This window comes from Typopeltis vanoorti, chromosome 3, assembly GCF_054136105.1.
Source record: "Typopeltis vanoorti isolate ZY-2024b chromosome 3, IOZ_Tvanoo_1.0, whole genome shotgun sequence".
Classification (NCBI taxonomy): Eukaryota; Metazoa; Arthropoda; class Arachnida; order Uropygi; family Thelyphonidae; genus Typopeltis; species Typopeltis vanoorti.
Genome location: NC_143551.1, coordinates 120,418,835 through 120,431,979, shown reverse-complemented (window position 1 = coordinate 120,431,979; position 13,145 = coordinate 120,418,835). Strand labels below are relative to the sequence as shown.

The window sequence follows — 13,145 nt, the reverse complement described above, 5'->3', positions numbered from 1 at the left end:
ATGATGGTGAATCCAAGTCTCATCCATAGTAATAAATCGATGCACAAAATCAATTTTATTCTTATTAAAATGCTCCAACCACTGTTCAGAGATTTTCAAACAAGTGCATTTTTGATCTGCTGTGAGCACATCACCAATCTTGCGCAAAGGTTTTTTCATTTGCAATTCTTCATGCAATGTATCCTACACGTTCTTTTGAAATGCCTATAGTCTCAGCAATTTCATGCACTTTGATTTGCCGGTCATCCAACACCATATTGTGCACTTGATCAATGATTTCAGGTGTTGTTACACTTTTTGGACATCCTTCACTTGAATCATCTTCAAGGCTGGTATGGCCACGTTTAAACTCGACAGCCCATTTCTTAATTTTTTTCTCTTTCATTTTGTCAGTTTATGGGCACTTTTCTCTTTCATTTTGTCGAAAATGAAAAAGAAAAGTGCCCATAAACTTTTATAAAGTTTGAATGAATTTCTTTTCACGTTAAACCTTCTTTTACAAAGAATTTCATAACCGCACGATACCCAATTTTATCCATTTCATGGGATACAGACAACTTTTGCTTCGAATAGCTGAATAAAACAAACTACTTGATAGAATGACTTTCAATTTCACATGGATGCTTATGACAGATGTACCAACTTTGAAAAAAAAAAGAAAAGAAATCTTGCCGATAGTCTTGCCATCTATGACCGAGGCCGAGAACTTTTCAGACCACCCTCGTATTATTTAAATTTTAATAATATGCAGGTGGCATTCAGGAGTCTTGTGATATCCAGTGGCCATGAATCCAAATAAGTAACTCACATCATATCCGTGTATTTTATGACTTGAACATGCTTGAAAGTGAATTGGGTGGTACTTGTCTTTTTTAAGATGTAATTGCAACATGACTATCTTGTTCCATATTTACTTTGATGTCTGTCATGTGGGATTCTGTAATAGTAGAAGCATTTAAACTACTGGCACTTTTCTTTGAAACACCTTCTTTCACCCAACAATCCATAAGGAATTCTTATATTATTCATTTAAATTTGGCATATAACAATTTTAAAGTGATATGCTAAGAATATAACAAGTTTTCAAACATCTTTTAGAGTAGAAAAGTTTCACATTTCTACTCTAAAAGTCATCTTTCATATCAAATGTTCAATGATTGATTGCTCTTGTAATATCATACAATCATCATGAGTACAAATGGTAAGGGTGGATATATCATTTGACATCATGTGATAATACAAATGGAACATGGCTTGAGAAGACAATTTGTCCACTAACATACAGATTCACATTGTTTGAAATACCATTATGTTTTGTTTTGGTTTTGTGTGTGATTCCACTCACAGAAGGTTGTAAGCCTACATTAGTACAGTGAGTGGGCTAAGGATTTTTTTTATTTTTTTTTTATTTTGTATTAATATTATAATTTTTATTTTTTTATTGATTAAGTTAAGGGATATTACATCCCATATAGTTTCTTAGCCGAATACGAAACTGAAAGAGTTTCATGCCGAATATAGTAGAAACTATATAAAGTTCGGCGATTCCAAGTGTAAGCAAATACCTGGATACTGCAGCACTGATCCCAAAGGGTAGTGCAAGCTGGGGAAACTCGTGGTAGAAGTGGGGCAAGCTCCGATCACTATTCTTGATATTTGCCCATAATGTGAACTTAGCTCCTAGGAACTGTAGTTTCTACTATATTCGGCATGAAACTCTTTGAGTTTCGTATTCGGCTAAGAAACTATATGGGATGTAATATCCCTTAACTTAAACAAGTTATATGTCGCCGAATTGAAGCCTTTGGCTCTTCACATATCTAATAAAAATTTTTTATTGATTTTTTACATATTGTAGAAACCAAACATGGAACTTTTTCAAACCATTTTAGGCCTGCAATAAGCAAGGTGTTGGTCTCACACTGAAATTGACCTCTCGCCAATCACAAACATCCCTGCCTGTAGTAGGATACATACCTGCCACCTGTTGGTTGTGGAGTGGATATGCTAACCACTCTGCCAAACATGCAACATGTACTACATAATTAAAAACTATTAATGCAAGAATAGTAATAAAATGAAACATTTCTATTAATATTTGACTATATTTTTAGTTTGAATATTGTTGGAATCCCAAATTTCACTGCACAGAATTCTGGGTTCCTGAAGAACACCGTTTAGAGAAACACTGCCTTAAGGTATAGTTGGGCAATCTCCATAATGAATAGTGGATAGCATTCCCCAGCCAACAGGTTATGTGTTCAGATTCTTCTGTGGGCATGGGCATATTCTGTTTGTGAATTATCTTTAGGTGAAGAATGAATTTCTGTGTTCCATATAAGATGGCTTCTCCCCTTATTTACATTAGATAAATTATAGTGCATTAAGAAAAAAAGTAAATATTTGAAAAATAAAAATTTAAGAAAATCTTATCCACCTACAGTAATAATAATTTTGCAACTTTTCATTGGTAAGAGTAACAAAAAAAATAAGTAAAATGCAAATACGTTATAATCACCATATTCAGTTTAAGTGATGAATTTTATTAAGGATTACAAATGCAAACTATGTTTGCATTTGTAATCCTGCATACATGTGAAATTTTCTTTTGGTTATAACAAGTTGCTTTTGATTTTTGAATTTGTTTATTGCTTTAATGGCCAAATTAGTTTATTGGACAGTACATATGTTGTTTATTTTGTTTTTCAGTCTATCAGTGTGTTTAAATTAGTTGTTACTGAATTCACTGCCATGTTCCTCCAACTACTCAGTAGTTGTACAAGCCTGATGACAAGGTGCGTTGTCCTGTTGAAAGATGGCACTGTGGTCAGGGTAGACCTCTTGCAGTTTTGGATGGAGATAGTTGGCTAACAGGTCCTATAGCATTCACCATTCAGTGTTTGTGGGATGATAATTAAAGGACCTAGGACGTTCCATGAAAAAGTCCCCCCAAACTATAATGCCATCTCCACTGGCCTGTTGAATCCCAACTGTGCAACCAGGGAATAGGGCTTCATGCTGCTTATGCCAAATGCGAACTCAACCATCAGCATGGTGCAGCAGGAAACAGGATTCATCACTCCAGATGACCTTCTTCCATCTGTTGAGGACCCATTTGCCAATGTTCCTTGACCTATGCAAGGCATTGTTTGCAATACCTAGCTATCATCATGGGTACCCTTGTTGGTCTCCAGCTGTGGAATCCCAGCCAAAGAAAGGTACACCGCATGGTGCATGTGAAATAGTTCAAACTGCCCTGCTACTATTGGTGGGTGAGCTGTATGACTGTTGCACATCTTTGCTGAGATACCAGTCATGACACCTAATGCTCACCTCTAGGATCAACTACGCATGGCTGACCAATGCAAGCCCTTCTGCTGGATGTCTGTTCATTGTTAATGCAGTAGTGGTACACCCTTGGTACACAAGCAACCAACAAGTGTGGCTGTTTCTGAAATACTGGCACCTGCCTTCCAGGGGGCCCAACTATCTGTCCACAGTCAAATTGTCATCACATTTCTCCATTACTGCAAAGGTTTACTGAATATGTACATTGGATAGGTGCGTTCTCATTTATAGTAGCTGTATTCTCATATATAATAGTTGCCCTCATTTATAGTAGCTGTGCGTGACGTTGATATCACATGATACTTCATTATCGCATCAAATTTATAAATTGGGGGGGGGGGGGGAGTCCTAATGCAAAGCTACTCAGTGTAATGTATAATAAGAATATAACCCTAATTTTCCCCTGATCCCTTATTAGAGCTATGGCACTAGGAATCGCAGAATAGCCAGTGCCCTTTCTAAACTGAACAGAGATTAGATTTTTTTTGCTCTATAGGTTCAAAGTTAGCCCATTGCATTAATCTGTTACATTTGTCTAAAAATTTGGGCTTTGTATTCATTCTTAAAAGTTTATTCTGTTTTTGCTCTTCTGTGGTTTGGATGCTATGTCTGATTCCCTCTTGTGGCTTTGTTTAAATGTTAATGATTTTGTTCTTTTCATAATTTTTGTCAAAAATAGACTTTTCAAATTTTGCATATTCTTTTTTCCTGGTTTCCACTTTCTTCTTCTTCAATCCATCAATCCCTTAGGTAGAATCTTTTGATCAGGAGTCATGGTGAATTAATGCAGCCAGCACACCACTCCTATCCTGCATCCCCTGAGGGATGTAAAAATTTTATCCCCTAAGGGATATAAAAATATTTATGCCTGTAGATATGTATGTTTATGGAGGGCCAGTTTGCCTGTTTTGAGGGATGAAAAACCCAAGTCTCTAGGTGAAAATACTTTCCATCTCTGTATAACCCAGCTAACTTAAAATTGGGTTGAAAAGACCTGATAAAAGTTCTTCACACCATTGACCTGATTTGAACCCAAGTCTTTCTAACCACAGGGCTTGTCTGTATCAACTTGGAGGCTTATTTACCACTTTAATAACCCAGAATTACTCAGCTGAAAACATCAGAATGTTATATAATAAATGTATTAAAATAAAGAAAGAAATACAGAGCACAATGCAATATGCTTGCTTCTGAAGACAGCGGAATACAGAGGAATTTAAATATTGGTCTTTCTCAAAAAAATGAATTCTATCATATTAAAAAAAAACAGATAATTCAATTGATAATTTAATAGTTGCCTACATAGAAACAACACTGCAGTGATCATGTACCTCGGGTAACCAACCAGAACTAAATCAAATAAGCAGATGAGATGTATTCTACAATATTCAAATAATCATTTATTAATCATCAGCTAAGGAATTTATTATATTTATTTGACTTCAAGGTTCAAAACTGAAAAGTATGCTCAATTTAGATTCTTTATAACTCTGGTACATATTGTTTTTTAGCATTGTGAATTTACATAATTACTTCCTATTATATTGCTCTTGAGATTTTTATGGAGTAGGAACATGTTAATGTCAAGCATACAAGTGTGGTCTGAAAAGTTCTCGGCCTCAACCATAGATGGCAACACTATTGGCAAGATTTTTTTTTTTTCTTAGTTGGTATATCTGTCATAAGCATCCATGTGAAATTTCAAGTCATTCTATCAAGTAGTTTGTTTTATACAGCTGTCTGAAGCAAAAGTGTTGTCTGCTGATGGACATGAAATGGATAAACTTGAGTAGCATGCTGTTATAAAATTCTTTGTAAAAGAAGGTTTAACGGCAAAAGAAATTCATTCGAAGTATGGGCACTCTTCTCCTTCGTTTTCAAAAGAGAAGAGTTTAAGAGTTACGGGCTGCCAAGTTTAAAGGTGGCCATACCAGCCTTGAAGATGATCCACATGAAGGACATCCAAAAAGCATAACAATACACGAAATCATTGATCAAGTGCACGATATGGTATTGGATTGCCGGGGAGTTTTAAAGTGTATGAAATTGCTGAGACTATAGTCATTTCAAAAGAACATGTGGGATATATTTTGCATTAAGAATTGCAAATGAAAAAGCTTTGTGCAAGATGGGTGCCACGCTTGCTCACAGCAGATCAAAAACTTGCATGAAAATCTCTGAACAGTGCTTGGAACGTTTTACCAAGAATAAAACTGATTTTGTGGATGAAACGTGGTTTCACCGTTACACACCAGAATCCAAACAGCAGTCAAAACAGTGGACAAAAGCCGATTGTTCAGCGCCAAAGAAGACAAAGTCAGTTCCATCAGCAGGAAAGGTCATGGCATCAGCGTTTTGGGATGCTAAAGGCATTTTGTTTATTAATTATCTTTAAAAGGGTAAAACAGTAACCGAAGAATATTATTCCGATCTTTTAACCAGACTAGACAAAAAAATTTGTGAGAAAAGATCCGGTATTCAGGGGGGGAAAAAAATCATCTTTCATCAGGACAATGCACCTGCCCACAAAGTGTTTTGGCAATGGGAAAATTAAGGGATCTGCACTATGAATTGTTGGAACATCCACCCTATTCCCCAGATTTGGTTCCCTCTGACTTCTATCTCTTCCCAAAACTAAATCTCTTCCTCACTGGTCAGCGTTTTTTTTCAAATCAAGAGGTGATTGCAGCTGTAGAGGGATATTTTGCAGATCTTACTGAGAACCAACTACATGGATGGAATAATGGTGCTGGATTATCGCTGGAATAAATGTATTAGTCTTTATTGATATACTAAGGGAGATTATGTTGAAAAATAAAAATAATTTTGAAATTATAAATTCGTTTTTTTCATTGTTAGGCCGTTAACTTTTCAGACCACCTTCGTAGATCAAGTAAAAGTATTCTAATGCAAAAAATTTTGGTATTAAATTTCATAATAAACAAATGCACAATGAAAATAGAAATCATTGAAATCAATGTTCCTGTTTCAGAAATCTGTAGAACCACTATAATCGCTAACCACTTGGCCAAGTGGTTAGCGATTATACGTAAGAGAATGATAGTGCTCCTCTGTATTCCTGTTTTAATAAGAGGGTCTTTTGTTTTCTACCATTTTTAGATTATAACCAGGGCTTGGCTAATTGGCAAAATCCTACCTGCCTGAGATTCCCCCCCCCCCACCTCCGATTTTTAATGATATGTCCCAATAAGTCAGTAGAAGTTTATAAACTGATTTGTGTTGCTGCATCGTTGTTTTGAGAACAATACTTTTGTATGAGAACCACTTCAAGAAGGTAAAGTCATTATATAATAATGACTTTTCCTTCTTGAAGTGGGAGAAGGTTGTTTGTGTGAAGAACTGGGTGGTGATATAACAGCCTTTTTTGGCAACTGGGTGGTGATATAACATACTTTTTTGGCAAATATAATTTGTTCCATTATATTTTGTTACAAGAATGGACCTGCATATTACTCATATTCTTCTGTGTTTTATTGAAGTTACAAAAAGATTTTGTTTAGAAAATTATTTTTATTAAATAAAAAATATTCTATTTTGCCCTGCCTGCTTTCTACAGGCAAATATATTTGTAGATCCCTGATTATAGCCATTTTGTGGAATGATAAAACTGGAATATTGGTGTTTTTGATCTCTTTCCTCTGTACTGCTGCAAATGTTATATGCCTTGATGGGACATTGCATGTTGGTATCTTTCTGCATGCATTGGTTTTCGTTAGACTAAATATTTTGTTCAGAGACCTCATGGAGAGTGTCTAAATAAGGCAAAAGGATCTTTTGTTTTCTAATTACACAGTGAAGTTAATATGTGGATGAATGTTGTTAAGCAGATTGCAAATTACTGTAATTGTTTTGCTGAGTCAAGCCATATGATAAATACATCATCCACAAATGATTCGTTTCCCTCAGAGCCTGCTTTTTAAAATGATTCCTTAAATAGGTTGACTTAAGTGAAGATAATGACAACTCCCATTTGCCAGGCCTTAATTCTGCTTATAGCATTTGTCTTGGAATTTGGAAGAATCTGTTGTTGATGAAGTATTCAAATGTGTGTTCAGTGGCAAAAGTTCTTGTAATTTGTCCTGTGGTTTCTGCTCAGGGAACACTGGTGATTATTAGGACAAGAACAGGTTAGAGCATTTAAAGAATCTTTGGAAATATTAAATCCTAATTAATGTAACAATATGATCCAGCATTAGGTTTGGTCATCTTTCATCAGAAACCTAATACATGTAGCTCTTTGACATTCTATATATTGCTAGGTATCATTATTATTACATGACACCTCCAGGGAGTCCAAAGACTCGTTGAGCGAGGGCAACTACTCTACAACTCTCTGTCTACACCAATGCCATCTACTGCTCACCACCACTACATTTACAGACAGTCACAAACATCCATGCCCATGACAGGATTAGAACCTGCAGCCTTTTGGCTGGAGAGCAGATATGCTAACCACTGGGCCAACCAGGCCGGCAATAATATAACACAAATCTGCATGCACAACATTGCTAATCTGTTTCAAATATTCTGTATTATGGATACCATTAGCTTGCTTATTGCATAACCAGTCATTATAATATTAGTTCTTATTTTCCTCTTCTGAAGTATTGATATACTAAGTACTCTGAGTCACAAAACTAGTAAAGATTAAACTTAAATTTGTTCAGTCTCGATGGAGTTGAGTATACTGGACATTAATTTTCAGTATGCATCCTACCTATTCTATATTTCATGAAAACTTATACTCCAGACATCTTTGAAGATGTTCATATCAATATTTTTTTTATCTGGAGGTAGAAATTAAAAGAAAAAATTTGTTGATCTTCCTTTGAAGATCAACGAATTGAAGAGCTGAAGGGTACAGTTTTTTGGAAAATACTTCAGAGGGAAGGATGTTCCACAGAACTGAGGTAGAATGAAAGATGAGTAGTTGCTAAATCATAAATGTCTGTTGGATAGCTGGTGCTCCTGTTATTGTAGATTTACCCAAATTGAAAATAAATGAGAGAGAGAAAGGAACAGAGAATTGTCAGTTAGCTGAACTTCTCTGTTTTGGACTTGAAATGTGAGAAGAAGAAAAAATTGTAGTACTGCACAGATTTGGGATTTGGATGGAGGTAGTAGCTTGGCAGGTGAAAATTAACAACTTGTGTCAAAAAAAAAAGGATGCAGTAGAAATGATTTGTTTGTGCCAGGAATGGCTAAAGATAAATGAGTCCAAGAAGAGAGATCTGGTCTGGACTATTGAGCTGAATGTCATAAAGGTAAGTGGAGAGAAATTAAAGCATTTTTTGTGAGGGAAAAAAAAAGACATTTTTGTTTTGGAAATATTGAAGGTGACTAAGTTGACATCATCCCATTGAAGGATGGTATGGAGATCAGTGTTTTGGATACACTGATTGTAGAAAATCTTAAAGCTTGGAATGTTTGAGCACTGTAAGGTTCAATGTATGTGTATAAGGACTGTATCTGGATAAGATTTGAGGTCAGTGAGAGAAGGTTGTTTGTGTGAAGAACTGGGTGGTGATATAACAGCCTTGAGGAATACCTGCATTAATAGGGAAATTCAAAGAGGGAATACTGTCCACTATCACATATGATGATGAATGACCCAGGAGGAAACTGCAACCAAATTACAAAGATGAAAGGCAAACCATAAGGTAGCACTTTGCCAAGAAGCCTTCTATGCCAGACCCTATCAAATACCTTGGAAATGTCAATCACAGAGCACAAATTTCTCCAATCCTTTCCAGTGATGCAATTTTTCTGTATCCTTCCAGGGTGGGAGATCTGGGCAAGATCTACTGAATCTTGAGCAGATTAGTTGGCAGTTCTCCAGGTGAGGCATAATCTTGATTACCTTCTCCATCACTTTACAGTGCACTGAAGTGGAGCAATAGATTAGCAGTTTGATAGCATGCATCTCCGTTTATTTTTAAATGGGCTGTGATATGGGCTTGTTTTCATGCCATAAAATAGATACTAGCTGAATATAATAATGGGTGTGGAGATGATAAAGGACAGGTATTAAAAAGTCATAGTACTATTAAATGGAAATCCTCTCCACCTGTTGTACTCTTAAGTACAAATTGGGGGGTTTGCCATCAGGCCAAGAAGCGTTTTTAGCATCTAAGTTGTTCAAGTTTCTTCTCATGTGTCTTTTTGCGCGGTTAGCCTAGTGGCTTTGCGCTTCGCAACCATATGCCTGGGAAAGGAGTGTCCTAGGTTCGATTCCCGTTGGTGACGTGAGGAGCTGAAGGATCTTCCTCAGCCATAGCCAAGTTAGCCAGTCTTGGGCATGGACAGCAGAGTTTTTTCCCCCAGTTTATTCTGGGGTTTTTCATCCCGCAAAGCAGGCAAACTGGCCTTGAGAACTTAACACTACAGGCCATAGGATATACCGGGGCATAGGGCTGACCACCTTATCCTGTAAACGGATTGAAGTCCGATGATCAATGGACCATCGACACCGCAAGGTAAAAGAGGGTATAAAGAAGATGAGATGAGTGTCTTTTTGGCAAAAGGCATAGGGGATGTGCACCATGCTGTTCCTGGTATGGAACAAAAGAGGGCATACAATTTCCCTTGGTCATTTCTTCAGGAGTTGAAAGAGCAGAATGTGATAAGAGGTTGAAGCACAGATGAACAAATTGTACATAACGTCCTTTGCAAATGTCCAAAAGGCACACTTGCCAGTTGTGCAAGAATTGTTTTCTACATTTAGCTCTGAGTCAGCTTGATTTGTTAATGTGGTTTTGCAGTTTTTTTTTTGGTTTCAGTGTAGGCTGAGGATGAAGTTGGTGTTTTTTAGTCTTTTGTGATATGTACTGTGTGTTATGTAAAATATGCACACACACACACACACACACACACACACATGCACAATTTTCACCATTCCTCTCATGATCTAGTTTCCCTGACTCTCTGCATTAGTATCTCCCCTATAAATAATTTTTCCAGGCTTCTGATGCCAAATCCATTCCATTGCAGGCCATCTGTCTTATACAAGTGTTTTCTATTATCAAGCTCACTCTACACATCAAAAAACTCGCCCTTATTTCTACTACACAGCTTTATGCATTGAACATTTCCTATCATGTCCCTACCTTAACTCAGTACTGTCATATCTCACTATCTCTCTCTCTCTCACTTTTTCCAACTGTCCTACTATACTATATTTGTCACTACTTAAATTATTAGTTTCAACAAGCACTATCATCTCTTTTACTTTTCTATTTGTGATTGTGAAAGTCTTTAAGTATGTGATGAATGGTCTCTTACTCAGTGTGAGACTACCACCCAGCTTATTATAAGCCTGAAGTGGCTTGAAAATGTTCTGTGCTTGATCTCTGGAGTAGTTTCCAGATTATATAAAATATAAAATAAAATACGAAGAAAATATGAAATTAATAAACATTAAAAAAAAAAATCCTCAGCCCACTTAAGGAAGTAAAATGCTATAGGTAGATGGTAGACACATGAAAATAAATATATACACACTCAGCTGAGAGACAGAGAATATATCAAGTTAAGGATATAATAAATCCCTCATTATTTTAAAGCCAGATAAGAAACTCGGAGATCGAAATATACGAGTGTCATGCCGAAGAACTTTCGGCGAGTCCAAGTGTAAGTCAACACCTGGTAGTACAGCACTATGGCAACTCGGAACAAAGGTGGGTCTTATCCGGCTTTAAAATAGCGAGGGATTTATTATCCCCTTAACTTAATTTACGCCGCCGGGAAAAAAATAGGCTCTTTATCGTAGAGAATATGGTCGACTGTGAGTATCCTATGATCCATGAGACTATTGTATAATTAAAGTTATTTAATACTTACTGTTTACACTAGTCAACATAGCTTAATAACTGTTTAATCTTGTTTTTTTCAGAAGTATAATTCTCAAATCATGAAGTTTCTTAATATAATTAAATATATATTTTTTTATTTTATTTATTTTTTAACCTTACATAGGTTTGAATGAATTGTTTTCTGAAATGTCCCAAGATACATGTGTACAAGAAGCACCAAAAACTACTTCCACAAGTAGGGGTAGTACTCCTACAGGTTTTGTAGGGCCACCTCTTTTGCCAAGGCCTCCTTCACGAAGAGGCATGGAGGTAAATGGGTATTTCTTAACACACTTTTATATATTGCTTTTGATTACTATCCATTTGTTTAATTCTAATTGTTAATATAACTAATTTTAATAAACCATACTGTATCAGAAATACATAGAATTAATGTGAAAAAAAACAGTTGCTGAGGCATAAGGCTCTTTGTATCTTAATATGCATAGTTAAACTGTAGGATTCAAAATTCAGCATTCCCAGAGAAGGTGCCTCTGAAACATTTTCCTCATCGTTGTGATTGTGATATTAAAGGAGATTGTGCTTAGCGATTTTGGTTTGAACCATAACTGATAAACCACAGTAGCATATAAGTTACAATTAGTGCTGTCTTTTTTGTATTCACCATTTTATGAAGAATTTTCAGAGTGAAATAAAGGTGCATAGGAATGTAAATCTTTAAAATATAAGCATCGCTATGAACTGCAGTAGTAAAAGCATAAAAATCTGCATTTGATCTTTGACAATATTGCAGAAAACAATATTGCAGAACAACTTGGTGGTTTTGTTCAAATGGCAGCCAGTCTGTGAGAAATGAGGTACCTTTTATCAATCTGTATTTTATATACAAAAAAAAATATAGTTTAGATATGCATCAGAATCATAGACAGTATCTGAACCTTAATGAGGCACTTTTTGAAATACCCTCTGTGAGTGGAGCATATTTGTTTTTGAAGTTTCATTGGCATGATGAAAACTGTGGTTACTGATTCCAAATCTTTATACATGAAGTAAATATCTACTACTAAAACATTGCATAAAATATCACATAGTCCACACCCTTAGTTGTTTCTGTGATTCTGAACTATCTATTGATTTATCCTATATTTAATTAGTCATTGAATTTGCATCTTACAACCTAGTAGTTTCATTCACCTATAAAAAAAAAACTGGTGGTTTCATCAGGGCTTAATTAGCATAAAAATAGATAATAAAGTTATCCAAATGCTGAAAAATCATTATAGGGGAAATAAATTCATGCTAACTTGAATATAAAGTCACATGGCACGTGTCAGCTGTCTGCAGTTATTAACTGAAGGTCAACAAAGTTGAAATCGGCGATATTAAAAGATTTAATGAGTGATTAATACACATCACTTAATATAAGCCTTTGGTTTTATTCAGTAATTTTTCATGAATGGATGACCATAACTAATTCCTTCAGAAGTCTAGAGTAAAAAATTTCTTCTAAATATGGCATAGTTAAACAGTGTCATTTAGCAGCAAAGTGTAGTAGAAGTATATTTGGTCAGACCAGATCTTTCCTTCCTTTATATATTTAACATCTCCAACATGCCCCTTCTTTCTCACTTCAGATCCACAGCTTGTCTGTCCTATGTATACTAAACCATATAAGCGTGGAATTCTGTATACCTCTGTTTTTTTTTTAAGAAGGAGTGATGTTCTTAGGAAACCAGTGGCGGCTGCATATGGATTGAATCAGCTTAAAATTCACTCTGATGTGTTCCTTTAAGAAAAAAAGCAGTTTTAATTGATAGACTGCCAATATATGGAATGGCAATCGAGTGTCTGTACTGGACATTCTGGTTATGGAGAAAGGTAGGGTTCGGAAATAAAATCTTGGAGATCTATTTACTTGGAATTGCCATTAAAAACAAATAAATTTAAGAGAGTCTGAAATTCAGT

At 35.7% G+C, this 13,145-nt stretch overlaps 1 protein-coding gene across 3 annotated transcripts in view; it reads left to right on the top strand.

Annotated features, from left to right (window-relative positions):
• The window catches only part of LOC150108520 (F-BAR domain only protein 2), a 521,764-nt gene that overhangs the window by 395,521 nt on the left and 113,098 nt on the right, over positions 1-13,145 (top strand). For all 3 annotated transcript variants that reach the window (XM_090390828.1, XM_090390826.1, XM_090390825.1), the window contains one exon: positions 11,344-11,489. In XM_090390828.1, coding sequence (XP_090246954.1) covers positions 11,344-11,489 — 146 coding nt within the window. The remainder of the gene's footprint in view (positions 1-11,343; positions 11,490-13,145) is intronic.